General features: G+C 39.2%; 1 protein-coding gene across 1 annotated transcript; it reads left to right on the forward strand.

Annotated features, from left to right (window-relative positions):
- Positions 1–2,137: 2,137 nt before the first annotated feature.
- DIO2 (iodothyronine deiodinase 2) lies at positions 2,138–12,447 on the forward strand. Its single transcript, XM_059373595.1, is given in 3 exon segments — positions 2,138–2,397; positions 10,488–11,058; positions 11,061–12,447. Coding segments are annotated over 3 exon segments (816 nt in total). The 5' UTR covers positions 2,138–2,175; the 3' UTR covers positions 11,084–12,447.
- Positions 12,448–24,316: the final 11,869 nt, after the last annotated feature.

The raw sequence follows: 24,316 nt of genomic DNA on the forward strand, positions 1-24,316 counted from the left end.
TTTTTCCTAAGCCAAACAGAACTGGGCCAACTGAATAAAATACATATATATCCAGAATTTGGTCCATTGGCCTACCATTTAATGACCCCTGCTCTGGGCTTTTAAATTATTTCTGTAATCTTGCAGGTTATAGCCACAGGGACAAACGCAGAAATGTACTGACAACAGGTTCACATCTCTTGCTTAGCTCGTGCTTAATGAGAGCACTGTGTACATAGAAAAGTCAGCTAATTAATTGTCAATTTCAATTCTATATCCTCACCCAAGTGTCTATACTTACTACTCCTTCTTTCAAGAAAACGTAATTACTAGAGGTGATCAGTTAGGTAAGTGAGGAAGGAAAACTAGACTGAGGTGGGGGTCATGGCATTCTGCCAATGCATTGTTTGCTTAAATAGACATTGGTCATGGAGACTTACGACAGAAGCAAGCCATTGAGCAATGTTCAGTGTGGCTCTTGAACCAATTCAAAGTCTGCTCCTAACCACCTACAAATTTAATTATTTTTTTTTTTTCAAGGAAAAAGGAAGATTCCCCAAAGCTTCAGGTCTCTTAAGGGTTATGCTAACAGAAGTAGGGAAAGTACAGAATTTAAAGAGCTCACTTAATAAAGAAATTTATTTCTCAGTCTTATGGCATCTTAATGCCATTTGATAGAAGGTTTTAATTTAATCTGCATATAGGCAAAATGGAACTAAAAGAAGATCTGGTCAACTAGCTACTTTCATGGTTGTCTGGAAGATTTTTTTTTCTTTCTTTTTCACATTGGAAATTTCAGTAACACCAAAAAGAAAACTTGTATTAATTTTCTACAAAAAGCTTTAGAGAAATGCTGTGATGGTACTCAAAGAGTTCAAAAGTTTTCCACCTCACAACTCACTTTGAATATTCTTAAATAAGATCATGACTCAAAAATATTTAAAGAACCTGGATCACAAATCTGACGAGAAATTGTCACATTATAAAGGTATAAAGACCAGATGTAAGCATCCACATCTTCCAAAAAATAGAACAGAGACCATCCCTGAGTACTCTTCCTCTTTTCTACCTGCCTTCCAGAATTCTTTCTTTCCAAAAACCCCTCATAAATGAGCGATAACAATAATCATCAGAGGAGGAGAGAGTGTTTCCTATCAATTTACACATTACATTAAATTACTTTTCCCAAAATCTGGAAGCATTTCCTGAAAACTGTCAAAGGTATTATTTTTTTTTTCTCTCTCTCCCTCTCTTTAAATCACAAAGCAAAATTCCACTGTCCCTCTACTCCGCCCCCCCCTTCAAAAAAAAAAAAAAAGTTGTTGAGTTTTGCTTTTCTATTCACTGCCGTTCTGGCCAAAGTAAAGCCCTCTTTCTCAATGACGTCAAGATCTTTACCAAGATTAGGCTTTCATTTCTCTATTGCAGCAATTAGCCAGGGAATGTATAAAAGGCTTCAGGGAGACTCACTGGGCTGCAGAGAGAGAGGCACTTTGCACCACAGACAGATAGCACGAAGGAAAAGCCAGAGGGAGTGAGGAGAAGAGGAGTCCGTCGCTCCTGGGGAAGGGAGAGACAGACAGCCCGGGAGAAGGAGAACAGAAAGTGTGTGTAAAACGGAGTAAAGAAGGGGAAAAAAAAAAAAACTACCCTTAAAGCACATTTTTAAAAACTCTGGCAATTCAAGAAAGAAACAGGCTACGTTTCTGAACATAGAGACAATGAAAAGCTAAAGAAAATTTTGCAATCTCTGCCACAGTCTCATAGGTGCTTGGAAATGAAAGTAGAACTGCCTGTCTCTAACCGACTCTGAGAGGGGTAACTGGATTAGGGACGGGTGCGCCAGTTTGTGTGTGTGGTTTTTTTCTTTTTCTTCTTCTTCTTTTTTTTTTTTTTTTTTTAACATCTTAATTCCTGAAAAAAAAAAAAAAAAAAAAAGCAGCAGCTCCGAATTGAATGAATTGATGGGCACACTCCAACTGCTGGGCTGGAGAGACTGGACTTGGTCTTGCCATTTCTGCTTCTTTGAAAGAGGAGACAACTTGGGCTTCCTTTTAATTTAGTTTTTCTCCTTCTCCCCCCACCCCCCGGCCTTCCCCTTTATCTCCCCCACCCCCTCTATCACCACCCCCCTTTTAAATAAGAGGGTGAAGGGGAACCAGAGCGCACAAGGGAACTGACTGGGAGGCAGAGAAGATGGGCATCCTCAGCGTAGACTTGCTGATCACACTGCAAATTCTGCCAGTTTTTTTCTCCAACTGCCTCTTCCTGGCACTCTATGACTCGGTCATTCTCCTCAAGCACGTGGTGCTGCTGCTGAGCCGCTCCAAGTCCACTCGCGGGGAGTGGAGGCGCATGCTGACCTCAGAGGGAATGCGCTGCATCTGGAAGAGCTTCCTCCTCGATGCCTACAAGCAGGTGAGCCGCCCCGACAGGGGCTTCTCCCGTGGTCAGTAGGGGCAGGGGCTGGCCAGTGAGGGGCAGCAGGCCGTGGGGAGCCCTGGGCTGGGATCGTGGCGCTGCCTCTGGGAGCCTGGTGGTTATGCTCGAGAGAGCTCCTTCCTGCGCTTTCCACACCTATCATGCAGGTCAGATTTGGGCGTGACAGGTAGGAAGCTCTAATGACTTGGTGTGACTTAATAACAAGGCATAACTTTCTAACAAGGGTCATTCATGTCTTGGGGCAGTTTTGAAGTGGAAAGTGTTGGTGCCGGTTAAACAATTTGGGGGAAATGTCAGAGAATGTCAGGGGAGGAGAGACTGCTGCATTTTACCTGCTTTTGTCACAAACTGAGATTTTGATGCTTCGCTTGATGAGAGACGTAGGTGTATCAGGAAAGACGGTTCAGCGGTGGGCACTGAAAGGCAAGGGAAAAAAAGAAAATGCAACTCAGAACCCTCAGAGTTGGAAAGATGTAACAAGATGCTCACAGCTAGTGGCATAATAGCCCCCTCATTTCTGGTAGAGGTAAGAGTTAATGAAAGCAGCCCTTTGGCAGCATCCTCCTCTACATGGGCATTTTTGTAATTGAAGAATAGTTGACATACAATGAACAGGTGTACAACATGGTGATTTGACAACTATCTGCATTAAGAAATATTCACCATGATATGTGTGGTTACCATCTGTCACCATATGAAGTTATTACAAGACTGACTATATTCCCTATGCTACACTTTTCATCCCCATAACTTATTGGACTTGAACCCTTTTGAAGTGGTTATCAGGGACCGAGTCCCAGGTCCTGGGTTACTAGATACCAATTTGCAAAAAAAAAAAAAAAAAAAAAAAAAAAAAAACCCGCTGAGAACTAGCTGTCAGAAATCCAGACTTTGTAAGGGAGAGCACATTTGCTTTCTCAAAAGTAAAACAAGTTGTCCTAGAAAGAGCAGATAAGTCTATGGTTCGTTACTGTCTCAGAACTGTTAGAACACGTGTTTTGAGCTCTAGAGCAGTGGCCTCACTTAGGGGCAGAACTCATGTCTCAGGGCAGCTTCCCAAGACCTGAGTTGATGAGCTTTGTTTCTAATAATACTTACTGACAGCCCAGACTTTTGGTTACTTGGAGATGTTGGTAGGACATCCCCAATTCAGATCTCAAGGGGCAAAGGGGAACTGGTTCTTTGTCGGTTGTCCCCCTGCCCCTACCCACGTGATTCCTAAAGATCTCTGGGCTTAATTAAGAAGAATGGACTCAGTTGGCAAAAGTTGCCGTCAAAGTAGACAATCTTGGTTTTCCCTAAGTGTATTGGGAGACCTTGTCTGAGATGCCAGGGAAGGGAATTTGAGAGGCTATGGAAGCCAGTGAAGTGGTACATTATAGACAAGTGACACCTCAGAAACACAGTGAAAGCTCAAAATCAGAGAGGGGGACAGGAATGAGTCCTCCATCAATAAATTCTAGAAAAATAAATCCATGCATGAGGAAAGGAATAGAAGTAACATCTAGTCACAAGGAATCCAGAGTAATTGAGCAAACAAGTGCTCAAGAGGGAAATATTCATGAATTTGGGGCATTTTACTATATTGCATATCTTTGTTATCAAAAGTCACCTGCCAAAGGTCTTCATGTGTTGTCCTAAAGGCCAGAGAATAGTAAGAGCTCTTGGTAGTATATGAAAGCTCCTTTATAATAATAGGAAACCTTAATCTCCTTTCTGTTATGTATGTTGGGCAAAGGGGAGTCAAGGGAGGGAGATACCAAGATGATCATTTCAGTCCCACAAATGTATCATTGAATGTGGAATTCTTAGGTTTTGATTTGGGAGTAAAGACTTTGAAAGAGGGTGGAGAATGCACATGTATACCAGGCACAGTATTAGCATGTTCCCTCATCTATATCTGGATTTTATAGTTGTTAGGAAAATAACATGGCCATGCCAGTGGCTTGAACTCAGAATATTAAACTCTTACTTCTTTGAAAGATAATAGACTTTTTGCCTTTTAATGAAAGTCACCACTTGGGAGAATTTTACTTATATGTATATATGCTTATATAAATATCTCATATAAAATATAGGGGCTGTGCTGTTACCCACAAATATTGAGAGTGTTTCTTCTCTTAGGCAGCTTATTGGAATAAAAAGGGAAAAACAAACAAATGCCTCATCAATAAACTTCATTATATTTTTTTGCTTATATATAGTGTTCCATGTGTTGCAATTTTTTGTGATGCATATTCCAAGAAATTGACAAGGAAAAGTGATTTTTCTTTTTTCTTTCTTTCTTTCTTTCTTTCTTTCTTTCTTTCTTTCTTTCTTTCTGCAGATGGTTTATATATTCTTCTTTATTATTTCTATTGATTAGTGACCAAGTTCACAACTGTTGTTACTATGTATGCTTTTTATGATTTATATATTAGATACCATGAGAAGAAGCAACTCAAGAACCCATATATCCAGAGACAAGACTGGATTGGGAGAATAGAATAGAAACGTTGTGAACACAGCTTGTCTTGATTTTTAGGTCTCCTTCTGTCTCCCCAGTATGACAAGGTGGTGGTGGCTCTGATGGCATTTAAGGGTCATGCCGAATCTCTGGAACAGGTTGAATCACCTCCCTGACTGCTGTTGTCCTCTGCGACACTGTCTTTGGGTGCCGCCAGTCTATGGCCATGCTGGAGGAGGCTCTGTGTGAGATGGCACCACAGTATTTCACAATCCTGACTTGCGTTATTTGGAGGTTGCCACCTGCAAAAGCAGAGTTTTCCTGGCTGAGGGGTTGGCGCACCTGTGATACGTCAGGCATGTCCTTTCTAATTCCCTTTGTTGAAGGTCAGATATTTGGGAAGATATTTAGAGATAGTGCAGTCAAAGTGCTAGCCTTGTATTTGGCTCCTACAGGAAGCCACAGGGAAATCAACAGAACAAAATAAAACAATCCTCTACATGAAAATATTGAATGGGCTTTAAAATTAACTCCGTAGGGAAACCTTTAAAGATAACTTGCGCTCGGTTAGAGGGAGTTCTGTGCATGGTGTTGATGAAAAAGAAAGTCTACAGAAACTTGCGGAAACTCGTGACAGAGGCGAACACCCGAAGTGTGTTCTTTAAGTTTTCCTAATCTGTGTCATTGCATCTTACACTGTATCCTTGTGCTGGTGCTCCAAGACTCAGAAATGCAACCAAAAGCAAACTACCGTGCCTGGGAGCCTGGCTTCCACCTAAATGAAGTGTAAAAGTAAACACACAGTATAGATGCTGACAAGCAGTTTAGCTTCTGAGTGGTTAATATTGCAGTAGCACAGAAAACATATTCATTTGAACATATAATTTTGGTTTTGAAGGGTCTCTCACATCCTCCTCCTCTTCACTCCCCTCAGACCTTTTGACACTAGTTTCTGCAGTGGAAAATAGCCCTTTTAGGAGAGAAACAGTCCCAAAAGAAGAGAAAGGAGGCCAAAGCTAGAGCTTGTCCTTCGCTTGGATAAAACAGTAGGAAGTGATAGAGCTCAGAGCTCTGTTTTCAAGGTACAGCTCAAAAAGAGAATGACCAAAAGGGAATCGAACTCAGAGTAAGTAGCTCACTCATTCTTCAACTCTGGTTTATTTGGCCAATTTGAATGTAAATATGTAAATCACTGCCTAATAATTGTTCGGCCATGTTTATAAGGACGCTGATGTAGTCGGGTCATTATGTCAAAGAATTCGAAATTTCGTGATGGTTGATAAAGCCACTCCAGGGCTTTGGGTAGCAAGAAGGATGTGTAAACATTGCTCTGCCACCCCCTCCCCCATTTTTATCATTTGCCTTGCTTCCTATCATGAGACGAGGTGATATTTTCTCCAGAACCCTTTCTCAGGCCGGGGGATGAAGGTGGGGGAACAAGGTTAGTAGTATATGCTCTATTTCCAGCTTCTGCTTCATGAATGGTTCTTTTTTTCCCTTGCCCTGCATTTCACAGTCCGCATGCTAAAGCAGTATTATCCTTTTCTCCATGCACTGAACACAGTCAGTAAAAGGAATACCGTCATCAAGGGAGTCAAGTTTTATATGCCATATATTTACACTCTTGTTCATGTTTATAAATATGACTATCACATTTGTGCTCTGCCTAGAGATGCCCCCTGTTGTAAAAATGCAACCCTTTATTTACCTCCCTTGTTGGTGTTGTGTTGATGCTGATTGCACAAACATAAGAAAGGACAACTGTAATGGCGCAGATGAGAGAGATAAAGTCAGTGATGACGATATTACATTTTACGTATGTCCTTTCTGGTCCTTGCAAAATAAAGGGACCCTTTGGGAACATCGGAACTTCAAGACCAATTAGTGGAAATGATGTTTCTTGTGTTTGGGCATTAAATACTGGGCAGGGTTCTCTTTAGAGCAGCTAATGCTGGCAGGGACAGAGGTACCGACCTAATTACTCTTCCGCAAGAGTAAAAAATGCCTTTTGAATGCCTCTTTGGCAAATATGTCTCATTAAGGACAAAAACCAAACACAAACCCTCTAAGAAGGAGAAATTAAGATGATAGGTAACTTGTGGCCAGGAGACTTTCTGTGCCACTGTGGGAAATTAAAACAAAGTTTGGGAGTACCAGGGGATAACTTGTTTTTGTTGAGCTCCTTTCCTGCAGCCTAAATGTTATTATGGGATGAACTTTATTTTCTTCATCATTCTGGCTCTTTGTCAAGGAATGCTTTGCTCCTGGGGAAAGCAAAGAATCTTCCATCATTGGAGACAGTGGTGATTCTCCCATTCCATCTCAGCAGGGCATATAACTGAACAAACCAAGAAACTCTTCATTTGAAACTCTGGTCATAATAAGAATTTAATTGCCACAGAGATCAAATGGAAAGATGAGAAATGACATCGGTCTCATATGGCAGTTGAGGAAGGACAATAATGTCCTTTTAAAATATTTATTTTTTTTAGGTTAAAGGGAACTTTCATTTTTTTAAATTTCTAAAGTTTATTTTTTCTTTATCATTCCTAAGTTGTCATCAGCAGGTTTTAATAAAATGAACAAACTTTACAATTAGTAGATGAGATTTACAAAAGCAGACTATTGGTGTACTCACTTTGGGACTCACAAATAATGGGTGTGGAATTCCTCCCCCCCCCCCCAATAGGTTTGTTATTATCATTAATATCACATTTTCTCTAACCTAGTCATCCTCATGAACAAGATGTCTGCTTATGACCTTCCAATCTTCAGTAGGGTCCCACGGCTGCTTAGCAAAATAAAGAAGATTGGCTACTTTCACTTCATACACACATCAACAGAGATCATCAAGAACAGATTGATAGTATTTAGTGTTGATTATGGCAGAACTCTACAATAGGGCTCCAGGATTCACATTTCCAAATTATCTGACTCAGTGAACATATCCATCACCCAAACACAGTTATGTTCTTTGCAGGTCAAGATTATTATTAAGTGTAAAATTCTTTATTGACCGCTACTCTTAGGATTATAACAGCTACCATTCATTATCATTCAACAAAATTTTCAGCTTAACAAAATGTTAACCCTGCCCCCAGCACTAACACACACACACACACACACACACACACACACACCAGGCATTATGCATTTGGTACCTTTTTTAATTTTTAATTTTAGAGTGAATATATTATAGTTGTTTGAAATTTTCTGAGGTAGATTAGTCTGTATTTTGAAAAAAATTATGTGGCTGAACTTTGTGTCACCAAGAAGAAAGAGGAATTGCTTTAACTTTCCAAGAAAATTAACTACAGGTAATGAGAGTCACCTGTGACTGAAGCATCAGATTAGATTGGTTAGTTTGAATGATCAAGAATAATGCAAAGATCAGCAGTTCTGCTTAGGTGAGAGTTCGGGGCATCAGATGGTTGTTTTCACCTCCCAAGAACCTACAAGTCTACACTCCAGAGATGATTTTTCTCCTGTGCGTGGGCTGCTCACTCGACAAGAAGTCACTACAACAGCTCATGGGTTTAGACTGGTCTGGATGCCTTAGATCTTTATATCACAGTATATTGAGGAACACAGCACAATACCATTGAAAGCAGCCCTCCTAGAATTGTTACCTGTATTTTAAGTGGGAAAAACCTAACGAGAAAGTAATGGTAATGCTACCCACTGCTTAGACCTACAAAGAAGTACAAGAAGTACTCATAGATTAAAAGGTTTATAATACCTTTAAAATGTGTATCTTTAAATTGTCAGTATATTTTAATACCTCAGAGAAGAGCGAGTTATTATTTTACCCCCTATAAAACAATCCAGCTGAAAGTGGCTTGTTAGATTTCTCCATCTAGTGTAACTTGCAAATTAACCAAGAAAATTAATATAAATAGAGCAACTTTCTCCCTGATAGTAACTGAAAACAAATGTACTTATTTAAATCATATGAACAGCTTCCTTTCTTAAGAAAGAAGGTTGTTCTAAAATTTTTTAGAAAAAAATAATCGTATTGTTTTAAATCTGCATCGCTAGGATTTTTCAGAACGGAAAGGAAAAACTTCTTTATTTCTTTCTCTACAGTTAAAATGAGTTATGCATTCACATTAGATAGAAGCTTCTGAATAAAAGCCCTTGAGTATTTTACATCAGTTTGGATTGTTGAGTCTTTAACAATATCCTTCTAAGTGACTTCAATTACTAGCAGTGTTATGTGTGGTTGTATTTATACGAAGGGAATAAGTCGATCCAGTTGGAAATGTTTTGTAATATTAAGTATAGTGTATAAAAATCAATTGGGCTGTCGTAAGTTGTCCCTAATGTTATTGGCTTTGATTAAACCATTCTAGGGGAAGATCCGATTGTGTTAATTCAAACTGAAGTAATTGGTTCTTTTATGTTGCCAGCTTTTTATTATCAATTTACAGATCCAAAGGCCCACAAACTTTCCTTCAGTCTGTGTTCAACTGTCTAAACTACTTGCAAAGGGGCACGGAGAGTAATTTTCTTGCATACCTTCTTCTATACCTGTCTGGATATTTTATAGTTCAGAGGAGCTTGTTAATGGAATACATGATAGATGGCTAAATGGTTTGTGATTTCCTAGATAAAAACAAGAAAACCATACCAAACCAAAAACATGTGAAAAATGAGGAACTAAGAGAATTGTGGAATAATTGCATGTTTTTGTTATTTCGTTTGTTTTATGGAAATGGTGAGATTCTAGTTGTAGGAACCTGAAAGTAAGCAGCAGCTTGAGAAACCTCTAGGAAGGACATCATGTTGAGAAGAGCTCAAGTTACTTCTAAGGGTAATCTTTTTTTTTTAAACGTAGAATTTCCCAGAAAGGCGGTATGCTGTTTCACATGTTTACTCGGCATTTGATGATGGAACCTATAAGTGCACAATGATTTGTAGTGTACAAGAGCTTATTTTATATGTTATAACCCAATAACTGTCCAAGGAAGGCAGGTACCATTATCACCATTTTGCAGATGGAAAACGTGAGACACCAAAGAGGTGAAGTGGGAGTAGCCCATTTCAGTAAATAGCAGAGCCCGGGTTTTCCGCCTCTGGCCCGAAATACACCTCATTGGTATTATTGTCCATTGGTTGAAATTAAATGAATTAGCATCATGCAAGAATATAAAGGTCTTTCCTATGTGTTTTAGAATTCAAAAGTGGGAATTCAGAAGGAGGTAGCTAAATTTCACAAATCTGTTAATTTTTCTTAAAGTAGACCATTTATTTTTAACTTTTAAAATGGAGTCAATTAATCATTTGTTATATGATGTGTGCTAACCATTGACAACAAAGTAAGGATAGGAAAGAATATTGGCGTCAATGTAATGATGAAGAGAGTTAACTGAGATGCCTTTGAGGATGAAACAACTAATCTCAGTAACTATACAGAATGAAAAACTTCTACTCTTTTTAGGGTCCTTTTTCTACAATACCTGCCATGGTGTCTCTTTACTTAAATCAATATAGATTTATTACATCCTGTGAAGGAAATGCCACATTTGATTGGAGCCAGTTGTCTTTGTATAGAGTGAAATGGAGTGACGATGCATTTCATATGGTATTCTCTCCCTCTTTTCTTTTTTTTCACCACCAGGTGAAATTGGGTGAAGATGCCCCCAATTCCAGTGTGGTACACGTCGCCAATGCTAAAGGAAGTGACAACAGTAGAAATGGTGCCCAGGTGAAGATGGTTGATGGAGCCGAGTGCCACCTTCTTGACTTTGCCAGCCCTGAGCGCCCACTGGTGGTCAACTTTGGCTCAGCCACTTGACCTCCTTTTACTAGCCAGCTGCCAGCCTTCAGCAAACTGGTGGAAGAGTTCTCATCAGTGGCTGACTTCCTGTTGGTCTACATTGATGAGGCTCATCCTTCAGATGGTTGGGCAGTGCCTGGTGAATCTTCTTTGTCTTTTGAAGTGAAGACTCACCGGAACCAGGAAGACCGATGTGCAGCAGCCCACCAGCTTCTGGAGCATTTCTCCTTGCCGCCCCAGTGCCGAGTTGTGGCTGACCGCATGGACAATAATGCCAATGTAGCTTACGGGGTAGCCTTTGAACGTGTGTGTATTGTGCAGAGACAGAAAATTGCTTATCTGGGAGGAAAGGGCCCTTTCTGCTACAACCTTCAAGAAGTCCGGCGTTGGCTGGAGAAGAATTTCAGCAAAAGATGAAATCTAGATTAGCTGGTTAAAGGTATGATTGTAAAGGAGTTTTGTTTTTGTTTTTGTTTTTTAAATTATGTAAAGGAAAGGAAACTAAGAACTGAATCCACTATTTCCACCAAGCCCCATTGTCTTGCTGAAGGTTAGGAATTTACATGTCAGAAGAACATAGACATCTAACATCTCCATATTCCTTTTACCACTGGAATGGCATTTGGCTAAGTAGTAGCCCCAGCACATCTCCTCCTAATGAAAAGCCTGAATGAAAAGATCCCAAGATGGAGAGGAAGAAACGCTGTTTCAACATGTGTTCATTCTGCCTTGGGAAAGAAGTGATACAGCTGATGCATGCTTTGGGACTTGAAGAAAAGACTTAGCTGAATAACTACTATGTTAGGGAACTGTTGTCCTTATTAGTATAAGGAGTATTGCCTATGCTTTATTCAGCACGGATAGAGCCCATCTGGAAAGTTCCCAAATATTTACGTCTAAAGAGTCCTTGAGCCCAGTTCGTGTGGTTAAGGCTTTTATGTTTAACAATGTTCTAGTAGTTTCTGCTGTTCTAGTTTCTAGCCATGTGGTGCTCTATGCCAGTCTAAACATCCCAGAAATCACAGGTGTATTTGCAGATATCAAGGATGATCCCTACTTAGAGGATTAGGATGATTATCTGAAATCTGAGGGTTCCTTTCTAGGCGAGTGGGGAAAGCCCTAGAAGAAAATCCAACTGACAAGCTAGGGACAGGAAGCAGAAAGATGAGGAGGCTTCACAGAGTTTCACCTTGTTAGTCACAGAAACATGGAAACATAAAACATACGTGGGTCAGAAAAAGAAGCAACTTAATTGAAATCAGCATGGAGAATATGCATATGAAATCAATGAATTTATCATATATTCCTCAATTGAGGGAGAAAGGGGGATGGAAAGGAGAAAAAAAACCCCACGCTTCATTATTTTTAATTATGAGGGTTTTTTGTTAGAAATAATTACTTTCTGAAATAGGTCTGTGGTATGTATATTTTCAGCAGGTGAAATATACCGCATGATACTGATTTAATGTAAAACCAGTAGGTCCAGTGGTTCTGGTCTGTCCCTCTCCATTCCTACAATTCTGATATGGCCCCATTCATTTTTGGTCTCAGTCTCCTTAACGGATGCCGAGCTGGGGAGTACATTCTTCATAATATACTCTTGATACTATATATAAATATATTCTCAGCTGCTGTGGGAGGTAGGTGCTCTGGCCATTCAGCTGTAGCACTGTTCTTCTCCCAGAGTGAGTGAACTATAATGAATAGTAAGTGCAAATAAACAAGATTTCTTCAGTTACAAAATAGAGGAAGAAAAAGTTAGTTTGAGACAATTCTCATTAATAATTTTGGAGGCTTTGATAGAGACAACCCTCAGTGGCTTGGAATGTGGCAAAATGGAATTCCCATTTACATTTAAATTTGGATTGGGATCTTCCTTTGTTCCAGTTAGCTGAGGTCTAGTAATCTAAGGCCTCTGTCCTCATTATAATGCTACACACACACACACACACACACACACACACACACGCACACACACACACACATACACACACACACCATGTTTCTCTTTAAAATGCACTATAGTTTTACCTATAATATAATATCTAAATATCATAACCCCCAAAGAATAGACCAATTAATTTTGTATTATAAATATTTTATTGTTAATTTGAGGATGCTATTAAATCACAGTATATGGTTGTATTGATACGTACAATCAAAGGTTCCTATGACCATTCCATTAATAATTGAATCATAAAATAAAAGTTGTAGAGAAAAAAGAAAAACACTCAAGTTGAAAATATCTTCCGGAACTAGTTGCCTGAAATAAGAAAAAGGTGGGAATTGAGTGTGTAAGAACCAAAAGTATATTAAAAAAAAACAAAACAGAACTGGAAAAATGTATCAGTCATCTCACTAGTTTATTGTTTAGATATTAATGTACTATTTTAACTGATTATTTTCTTTACAGCAATTTTAAGCTTTTCAGTGTCTTAAATTCTATAAAACACACCCGCAAAGAATGGAAATTTTGAAAATGTGGCAACATCTAACAAATTTCTGGAAATTCCCACAGAGAACAGATAATTTCAGAGTTCTCAGTCATTAAACTTTATACTCCAGACTGGGCCGCACTGAATTTTATCTTTCAAATGGTGTCAAGATTATGTGGTCCCCGAGAAAAGGAAAACGAAAACTTGGTTGCAGCACACTCACCCGTTGTCCTTAAACTTCCCCTTTGTTCTACATGTACAATAATGGAACAGGATGTTAGAGAAGCTGGTGGGGGGATGAGATTTGGCTAAGGCAGTGCTAGTTGTCTGGGAAAAAGGATGATGGAAAAAGCACCCAGTTGCGATAGATGTTTAAGGAAAAGAGAAGGTCGTGTGTGTGCAATTCCTCTCCATGAGGATATTCCAATGGAAAAATGAAGCAGTGGAAGTAAATATACAAAGGCATAGGCTGAATATCAGGGAAAAAGATATGTTCAATAGAACATAGAAGACTTTCTGGAAGAAAGGCAGTTAGGGAACAATGAAGACAGTGAATTGACAAAGCTCAGGAATCCTACAGTCTGTAGAATGGCTTGGTGTTAACCAGAGTTATGATAAGCCTGTAATTATGTAACCTATTTATCTCAACATGTTTTTTTATGATTTCCTGTGATGTATCTTTTATGAACATAACAAGAACTCATTATTTGAAGTAGAGGAGAATCAATGCTTAGCTGGTATGCTCAGAGAAATTATTAGAGTGTCAATACCCATCCTACCTGTCGTGTCTTTATAAAGTATGTTCCTTTGACCAATTGTTCAAAAATACTTGGTAAAGTATGTTCCTTTGGACAATTGAGACCTAAACATCCCCTCCCCCTAGGCTGTGTTTACATGGAGCTATCAGTTTAGCCTTTTAAACTGAATTAGCTTGTCTATATTGAAATAGTTTCAAGCAATTTTAGATATTATCATAGCATCTGGATTTACTCAGACCTTTAGTGTTTGAAAGGCATATGTCTTGGAACTATTCAAACTTATTTTATTTTATTGCTTAGAGAAAATATTAGTGGAGTCAACAATGACTTTCTTGAATGGGTGTGAATGAAATGCCCACAGAGTAATGTAGAAATGTTTGATACAGATATTAAAATGTAACTGACCTCCTCAGAGGAAGACTAGTAACTGTTCTTTGTATAGCAAAAGTGACAGTCGTTTAACTTATATGACTTTTATTTTCATGTTTTGGATCTCTGGTACTGTGTCTTCCCCTTGTTTATAGACTGTACCTTTGATTTTTGGTAATATCAAGTTCTGAATGGCCTACTGATGAAAATTCTGCCATTAAGCAGAAAATGCCTATTCTATGACCAAGGGGAGAAGAGAAGCCTGCTGTCTTTTATTTTGCCTGAAGTGTGTTTCACTATTTGGGCTCTTGAATAAAAAATATGAAATATGGTGAGGTCATGTGTGGGTACTGCCTTGTTGTAAGAAATACCAGAGGGCATGTTAAAGACAATATCTATGCCTTTGGGAGAATTCCCAGCTGGATACAAGGTGTCCTTAGCATGCCTTGTGGGTTATATCCACAGCAAAAGGAATACACTGATGTTCAGGACTTTCCATTCTGTAAATCTGACTGATGGTTTGGAAAATTAGCTTAATTAGAATCATATGGTCATTGCAAAGGGAAAAAATGTAGACACCAATTTCTGTCCCATTGAAGGGTTAATGAAAACCTCTTGAGCACTTAGAGGTTTTCAGAACATGTCCAATGTCATGTCTCTCAGCAGAAGAGATTAACAGTAAGAATTCCGATTCTAGGAACTTAAAACAAAATGATATTGCCAAAAATCAGAGCAAAAATGTTTTCAGTTATATCCCAACTTCCTCCCTACTTTCTACTTTATCTTAAAAATAGAATCCAAACTTAGGTTTCATATGTACATCCAGAACAGGACATAAGTATAAATTTCTGCTTGGTGATCAGCATTCTCCTGGTGGTGTCTTGAGGTACTCCATGAAAGAAGGAAGTAGGTCCTGGGAGAGTTAGGAAGTTGCTAACTGGAGAGAGGTAGGCCCTGAGAATTTGGTCTACTGATCTGAGAGAATTTGAAAAGAAACTTCTTACCAGTAGAAAGGGTTGCTGGGTATCAATGAATGACTTTAGAATGAGGCAAACATTGGGCTACTTCTTTATGTCTTAAGTTCTGGATAGCAGCAGAGGCAAGGTCTCAACTAAGAGACCCAGCTCTGCTCTAAGGTGAGTCTGAACCAACAGAAAGCAAACATGTACAGATATCCAAACAAGACTGGTCATACAATTCAGGGCTTGCTCCCCATTTAGGGCAGCAGCACCAGAGCTCCATGGAGTTCATTTAATATTTACTGAGATGATCTCAAGGACCCAGGAGATGTTGAATGAGGTCACTATTTGGGCTCAAAACTATGCCCCTTCCCACTCCTCAAAGCAAAGAGATAAACACATAAATGAAAGAAGCCCACAGAAGGGGGTGGGGAATAAATAAAAATTCTCTCAAGACTTTTCCAAACTACATCACTGGCCCATGTAGTTTTTATGTGTATTAGGATGAGAGACTATGAAGATATAGGTTTCCAGTACTTTATAACCAAAGCAATTAAAAGATATTGGGTAGGGAATGTTGGCCAGTTTTACTTAGTTTTGCATCACATTATTGCCAGACTCTATCACTAGCCCAAGTAATCGAGTACCCGGAGAGGGAGACTGGGATGTGCAGAGGTGACCAGTGTGCGAATGATAACTACTGATGAAAGAGTCACTGACTCAGTTAGTGGTTGGATGTAGTCACATTAGTTTTCCCCTGCCCATCTTTGTCTCCCTGGCAAGGAGACTATTTGGGGCACGATGCTATGGGTACTGGGTAAATGTGGTGAGAATGTATGGGTGTCTTTCTCTGCTGCTCAGTTGCAGAAACAGAAATGCTTTGGAGGTTATTGTAGAAGGAGTGTTATTATATTGGTGCTGAGTGGTATGTGTGCTTTTAAAATTTGTTCTTGTATTTTAATAAACTTTGAATAAAAGAATAAAGTTACTCTTTGGTTCTGTTTATTTATTTTTAAATTATTCTCTAGACCTTGCCCTGGCTGGAACACATTCATGGTTAACAAGGGAAAGAGAATCCATCATTCTAATATTTATTCCTTGGTATTTGTGGGTAAAGACACCAGCAATGCCAGGTTATTTTAATCTCATGATGTGTGCCAGGGTCTTCAAGGAAATCAAGACAAGTTAGAAGAAAATCTTCAGATACTTTCCATATTCATGAACAAGTCACACACAGAATTCATGGAAAGGGCCCTATTGAGCCTATGGAACAAAGTTTTACTTTGTTATATTTATGCCTCAGGCTTATTTTTTTAAATTAACATATAATGTATTATTTGCTTCAGGGGTACAGGTCTGTGAATCTTCAGTCTTAAACATTTCACAGTACTCAATATAGCACATATCCTCCCCAGTGTTGATAACCCACTCACCATATCCCTCCCCCTCCCTCACCCTGAGTTTCTTTCCTGAGATTAAGAGTCTTTTATGGTTTGTCTCCCTCCCCGATCCCACTTGTTTTATTTTTTTCCCTCCCTTCCCCCCTCGACACCCCACCCTGCCTCTCAAATTCCTCATATCAGAAAGAGCATATGATAATTGTCTTTCTCTGACTGACTTATTTCACTTAGCATAATACCCTCTAATTCCATCCACATCGTTGCAAATGGCAAGATTTGGTTTTTTTTGATAGCTGCATAGTATTCCTTATAAATATGTATGACATCTTCTTTATCCATTCATCTGTTGATGGACATCTAGGCTCCTTCCATAGTTTGACTACTGTGGGGTTGCTGCTATAAATATCTGGATATGTGTATCCCTTTGGATCCCTACATTTATATCTTTAGCATAAATGCCCAGTAGTGCAATTCTTGGGTTGTAGGGTAGCTCTATTTTCAACTTTTCGAGAAACCTCCATACTGTTTTCCAGAGTGGCTGCACCAGCTTACAGTCTCACCAACAGTGTAGGAAGTTTCCCCTTTCTCTGCAGCCTTGCTAACATCTGTTTGTTTCCTAACTTTTTAATTTTTGCCATTCTGACTGGTGTGAGGTGGTATCTCACTGTGATTTTGATTTGTATTTCCCTGATGCCAAGTGATGTGGAACATGTGTCTGTTGCTCATTTGAATGTCTTCTTTGCAGAAATGTTTGTTCATGTCTTCTCTCCATTTCTTAATTGGAGTGGAAGAGCATTTGACTACATTTCTTTCTTTTTTTAAGATGTTATTTATTTATTTAACAGAGATCAAAGTAGGCAAAGAGGCAGACAGAGAAAGAGAGGAGGAAGCAGGCTCCCTGCCAAGCAGAGAGCCCAGTGTGGGACTCAATCTTAGGATCCTGGGATCATGACCTGAGCCGAAGGCAGAGGCTTAACCCACTGAGCCACCCAGTTGCCCCTTGACTGCATTTCTTAATTGAATTATTTGTTCTTTGGGTGTTGAGTTTGATAAGCTCTTTAAAGATTTTGGATACTAGCCCTATATCTGATAATGTCATTTGCAAATGCCTTCTCCCATTCCTTCAGTTGTCTTTTGGTTTTGTTGACTGTTTGCTTTGTTGTGCAGAAGCTTTTGATCTGATAAAGTCCCAATAATTCATTTTTGCCCTTGCTTCCCTTGCCTTTGGCAATGTTTCTAGGAAGAAGTTATTGCGGCAGAGGTGGAAGAGGTTGCTGCCTGTGTTCTTCTCAAGGATTTTGATGGATTCCTGTCTCACATTGAGGACTTTCATCCATTTTGAGTCTATTTTTGTGTGTGGTATAAGGAAATGGTTCAGTTTCATTCTTCTGCACGTGGCCATCCAATTTTCCCAACACCATTTGTTGAAGAGACTTTTTTCGTTGGACATTCTTTCCTGCTTTGTCCAAGATTAGTTGACCATACATAGAGTTGAGGGTCCATTTCTGGGCCCTCTACTCTGTTCCATTGATCTATGTGTCTGTTTTTGTGCCAGTACCATACTGTCTTGGTGAATACAGCTTCGTAATAGAGCTTAAAGTCTGGAATTGTTATGCCACCAACTTTGGTTTTCTTTTTCAACATTCCTTTGGCTGTTTGGGGGTCTTTTCTGGTTCCATATAAATTTTAGGATTATTTCTCCCATTTCTTTTAAAAAAATTGATGGTATTTTGATAGGGATTGCATTAAATGTGCAGATTGCTTTAGGCAGCATAGACATTTTCACAATATTTGTTCTTTCAATCCAAGAGCATGGAACATTTTCCATTTCTTTGTGTTTCCCCCAATTTCTTTCATGAGTACTTTATAGTTCTCTGAGTACAGATTCTTTGCCTCTTTGGTTAGATTTATTCCTAGATATCTTATGGTTTTGGGTGCAGTTATAAATGGAATTGACCCCTTAATTTCTCTTTCTTCTTTCTTGTTGTTAATGTACAGAAATGCAACTGATTTCTGTGCACTGATTTTATATCCTGAAACTTTACTGAATTCCTGTATAAGTTCTAGCAGTTTTGGAGTGGAGTCTTCGGGTTTTCCACATTAAGTATCATATCATCTGCAAAGAGTGAAACTCTGAGTTCTTTGCTGATTCAGATGCCTTTTATTTCTTTTTGTTGTCTGACTGCTGAGGCTAGGACTTCTAGTACTATGTTGAATAGCAATGGTGATAGAGGAAAGCCATGCCATGTTCCTGACCTTAGGGGAAAAGCTCTCAGTTTTTCCCCATTGAGAATGATAATCACTGTAGGTTTTTCATAGACAGCTTTTATGATATTGAGGTATGTACCATCTATCCCTATACTATGAAGAGTTTTGATCAAGAAATGGTGCTGTGTTTTGTCAAATGTTTTTTTAGCATCTATGGAGAGTATCATAAGGTTCTTGTTCTTTCTTTTATTAAATTATAATGTATATAAATGTATTATATCACATTGATTGATTTGCGGATGTTGAACCAAACTTGCAACCTTGCAGACCAACCCCACTTGGTCGTGGTGAATAATCCTTTTAATTGTTGGCTCCTATTGGCGAGTATTTTGGTGAGAATTTTTGCAACCATGTTCATCAGAGATATTGGTCTGTAATTCTCCTTTTTTATGGGGTCTTTGTCTGGGATCAAGGTAATGCTGGCTTCATAAAATGAGTTTGGAAGTTTTTCTTCCATTTCTATTTTTTGGAACCATTTCAGGAGAATAAGGATTAATTCTTCTTTCTTTATTTATTTTTTTAAAATTTTATTTATTTGACAGAGATCACAAGTAGGCAGAGAGGCAGGCAGAGAGAGAGGAGGAAGCAGGCTCCCTGCTAAGCAGAGAGCCCGATGTGGGGCTCGATCCCAGGACCCTGGGATCATGACCTGAGCTGAAGGCAGAAGCTTTAACCCACTGAGCCACCCAGGTGCTCCAGATTAATTCTTCTTTAAATGTTTGGTAGAATTCCCCTGGGAAGCCGCCCGGTCCTGGGCTCTTATTTGTTAAGAGATTTTTGATGTATCCTTCAATTTCCTTAGTAGTTATAGGTTATAGGAAAGAGGAAAAGTTAAAAGAAATAGAATAAGAAAAAAAAATTGATCAGTGAAGTTGGTATTGGCTGGATATTCTTGCTAATTTTCTGGGGGAGGTGCCTGTTGTGATTCTCATATATCTTTGCCCGAGGCGGAATTGCACCACCCTTGCCAGAGGCCAGGCTAAGCAATCTCCTCAGTTTTGTTCTCAGTACCTTTTGTTCCCTGAACGCTTTCCGTAGAGCTTTGAGGCCGGGAAGAAAATGGCGGCTTCCCAATCTCTGGCGCCAGAGGAGTTGAGAGCTTGGGGCCCCACTCCTCAGTTCACTCTCAGAGAAAAGGAGTCAATTACTCCCATCTCCCTGGTGTCTAGCCACACTCTGAGCTTACCTGGCCTGTGACCGAGCATTTCTGTTTCTGGTGCACAGCCCCGTTTGGAGTCTCCAAATCCAGCAGATTCCTGTAGCATGTTTCCACTCCACTCCACTCAGAGGAGGAAGGTAAGTCTCTCCAGATTTGCCATTTTTGGGGTCCCTGTCTGACAAGTAGTGGCCTGACTGTGCCTCAGATCATGGTTTAAGGTAACCTTGAGATGAGAGCCCCCTCCTCAGATCCATTTCTGTAGCCAGCTTCTCTGCCCTGATACCTGGGGGCTCTGCCACACTCAGGCATCCCTGGTTTTTCTGTGACCCCACAGGTCCTGAGACCACGCTGTCTCTGCGAGGGCTACCTCCTTGCCCCAACTGCTAAGCCTCTGGAGTGACATTGCTTAGTGGAGCAGACTTTTAAAATTTCTGATTTTGTGCTCCACTGCTCTGCCACTTGCCAGGAGCCTGCCCACCCCCCCCAACCCCCCATGGCCTATCTTAGCGTTCCTTCAGATTCACTTCTCCGCACATCCTACCTTCCAGAAAGTGGTTGCTTTTCTGTTCCTAGAATTGCTGCTCTTTTTCTTTTCAATCTCCTGTTGAGTTTGTAGGTGTTAAGAATGATTTGATAACTATTTAACTGAACTCTTGGGACACGATGATATTTAGGTCTCCTATTCCTCTGCTATCTTGCTCCTCCCCACTCTGTGCCCCCAGGTTTTTTAAGTGCAATATATAAACTTTCTAGGAGTTGGTCAAAGCCAAATATATATTTGACTTTAACCAAATATATATATATATACACACACACACATATATATATGTATACATATGTATATATATGTGTATATATATATGTGTTTGTGTTATACACACACACACAGACCCATACATATTTTATAAAATATGCTTGACAATGTATTAATGTGGAATGAAAAAAGTTTTGAACATGTTTATATCAAGTACTTTGCATTTTGAGAAGGTATAAAGGATATGAATGGTTTTATGTAGGCAGTGGTCTGTTAATGAGAAGAGATGTATTAGCAACATGGTTAAATATGTGCATTTTGTTCCTGAAAACAGGTAACTCAACTAATGTAGTACTGTATCTTGAGACTCTGAACTTGCTCATAATTTCCTGTGTATAATAATTATATTAATATTTGTAGTGTTTTATATAATATGCCAGAATTTTAATGGAAATTTGAGGAATCATGACTTTGGCAACTATTGATTGAGATCCTATTCTTTGCAGGGCATAATCTGTGCTCGGTGCAATAGGATGTGTTAAAGCCATGAAACAGAATTCACAAAGATATGACTCCTTTCAGGAGCCTGTGAGGGATTTGTCAAGGCTCTGCAAGTGACAAATTCAAATTAATTGACAAGAAAAAAAAAAAAAAAGAATTTACTGGTCAAAATAACCAAACCCTAGAAATGATTGGGATCAAACTTAGCTCAAGCAGAATCGGATGGATCCAGGGGCTTTAGAAACCTTCAATGCTTGCTAAGTCTTGTGTCTTCTCTTTGGGTGTCAGCTTTTTCCCTCAGATCAGCTTCTCATGTTGGGTGATCTAGTTGGGGGAATCTCTTTACTTACATTCTTTTTTTTTCTTTTATTGAGCTATAATTGACATGTAACATCATATTAGTTACAATGTAACAATTGATATTTGTGTATATTGGGAAATGATCACGAGAAGTCTAGTTAACACTTGTCACCATATGTAGTTTGAAAGAACTTCAACCTACAATGGAACTGGAAGATATAAAATGGGAAAATTCAGATTTGTGCCCTCAGAAAAAAAACTTAAGGAATGAGAGACAATTTCCCACAAAGTTGTGATTTACAGAAAAGTGATAATACTGGAATTTTCTTAAATGATACAGAGTTGGTCAGGGGTTGCCTCAAATCAACATTGGGAAGTTTTGATTATGGTTTCTAGATGCATGAACAAGAAATGACCCAGATCAGGTTGGTCTTGCAAGATGAGTTGAATCAAGCTTTGTTTGTATGACTGGACTGGTTTTGTCTTCTTAGGGAATTTTCAAAATTGGTCTTCATTTGTGTTTTATTTGAACAGACTGAATGGAGCTCCCCCCTCTTTATATTCCTGCCCATAAACACAGCTAACCCACACCTTCAGAGGACTTGCCTGTAGCTTGCTACAGTTTGCTTGTCCCAAACTGCAACTCCTCTGCTGTTCCTGAATAAATACAACTTTTGGGCAATTTTGAGTTTGACTCAGTTTACCTCTTTATTTAGGTCAACAATAGTTGCAAAAATTTTTTTCTTATTATGAGAACTTTATGACTTAGTATCTTTCCAATATGTAATAAGTATTAACGATATTTACTGTGCTGTACATTACTTACATTTTAACTATAAGATGCTTCAGATAGAGTTTGGCCCTATTTCCAGGGAAGGACATGAATTGGACCAGCTTGTGTTACATCCCTAGTCTGTTGCCATGGTAGCAGGGTCTGCTACCAAAAAAAGGAGAACAAGAATGCTGGGAATCTCCAAGAGTATCAGAAGTTAACTCATTGGCCATTTCTTTAACCTTCTTAATAATGAGGGTTAAATAAATGATTGGATATGTACAATCAATAAGAACAAGTTCAGGGGAAAGAAGGAAAGGACTCTGAGTACGGCCCTCAGAGAAGGCTTTATGGAATCTAAAAGGAGTTGAACTCAGAAAATGGGTTAGATTGAGAAAGAGAGAAAGATGGACTTTCATTAAGTAAGTCAATCTGTATTTACAAAGTGTCCATGAGATGTGATTGAGAAAGCCATATCTGTCAAAAAAATAAGACATTAAAATGGCCATCATCTTTGGAAGAGAGAATTCAGTCCACTTCAGTGAAAGTTGAGAAAACCGAGGATAGAAGTTATGTTTTTTCTTTCTTTGTATTTCTCCCTCTCTTGGTGAATAGACATTTAAATATCTAAAATACAACCACCAATAAATTTTTTAAGCACCTACTAAGTCATAAATAAAGCACTATTGATCAAAACACCACATTTAGTGGGCATATATACAAACAGTATGACATATGGTTTCCCACACTATGTTTAGAGTCTTGTTGATAAATGAAAATCTAAACATGAAATCTAATGTACCAGATACAACCTCCAAATGTACTAAGCCTTAAAACCTTGAAGTGTTGCCATTTCACTCCATCTAGAAAGACCTTCAGAAGAAGGGAGGGAGGGGGAAAAAGAATAGAAAAGGGCACTTAAAAAATAAGCCAGCATCGTGCTCTTAAAGACATTCCAGGAAAATTTGTAATAAAATTCCTTAGTATAATGCCTTTTATTGGGGCATTTTGCAAAGGTATTCACAATCCTTTTCCAATTTTCACATGGGTAAGGATTCACTGTGGCTTAGTCATCTTAGACAACTTCTGTTGTTTAGATTTGCCTAAAGAGACAAAAAGTACATAGGATTAAGAGGCAGAGAATAAACCCCCAACACACACAAGTGCAAAAACTGGTGACTTTTAATCAGGCGGGGGGGGGGGGGGGGGCAAGGTCCTTTGTTGAAAAGTTAATGCAATGTCCTGGGTGAGCTGGCAGACCTAGACACTGGGAATTCAAGAGATCTACCTACAGGAGCCAAGACCTGCTGGAGACTTGCTCAAGTTGGAACACATGCTGATACTTGTCGCTAAATGTCCGGGGGGAATAATTCTGGGTCTTGCAGCTACCTACGTCTATGAAAGCAGTGGCGAAGGTTCCAGGTATCTCTTGATAAACTGTGGTCATTGTAAACCAGGGCGACTGGACAGGAGAGGATGTTGGGGATCCAGGAACCCATCCATTACCACTCCTGCTTCAGAAAAAGGAGTTTAACTTCTGTTTCTTCCTTAGCTTTGCCACCCCACTTACATTTCCCTCTCCCTCGGAAAAAGATAAGGACTTTAGCCTAACTGCAGTGAATATGGAGATGGGCTAGGATGGAGTAGATTGTATAATTGATACAGTTCATGCAATTCAGGCAAAAATCTTGATTCAGGTGTTTTAGACAGCACATAGGAGGCAATTTAAGCAATTTATTAGCATGTGCACAGACCACAGGCCTAGGGATACTCATAGGCCACTCCCATAGGACAGGTGGTTAAGTGGCCAACACACTGCTTCAAGAGAGATTCATCAGGCAACCCTACTTGGTCAGGTGGCCCCACCACATTTTCATTGCCTTCTGTGTTTCTATTTATCTACACCTGGTTTACCTTTGTTTCCTTAACTGTTTAAGGTTTAGGTACTGTACCAATTCTAATGAGAGGACCACCTTGGAAATGCTTGACTAGGAA

The sequence above is a fragment of the Mustela nigripes genome, chromosome 13 (assembly GCF_022355385.1).
Source record: "Mustela nigripes isolate SB6536 chromosome 13, MUSNIG.SB6536, whole genome shotgun sequence".
Lineage (NCBI taxonomy): Eukaryota > Metazoa > Chordata > Mammalia > Carnivora > Mustelidae > Mustela > Mustela nigripes.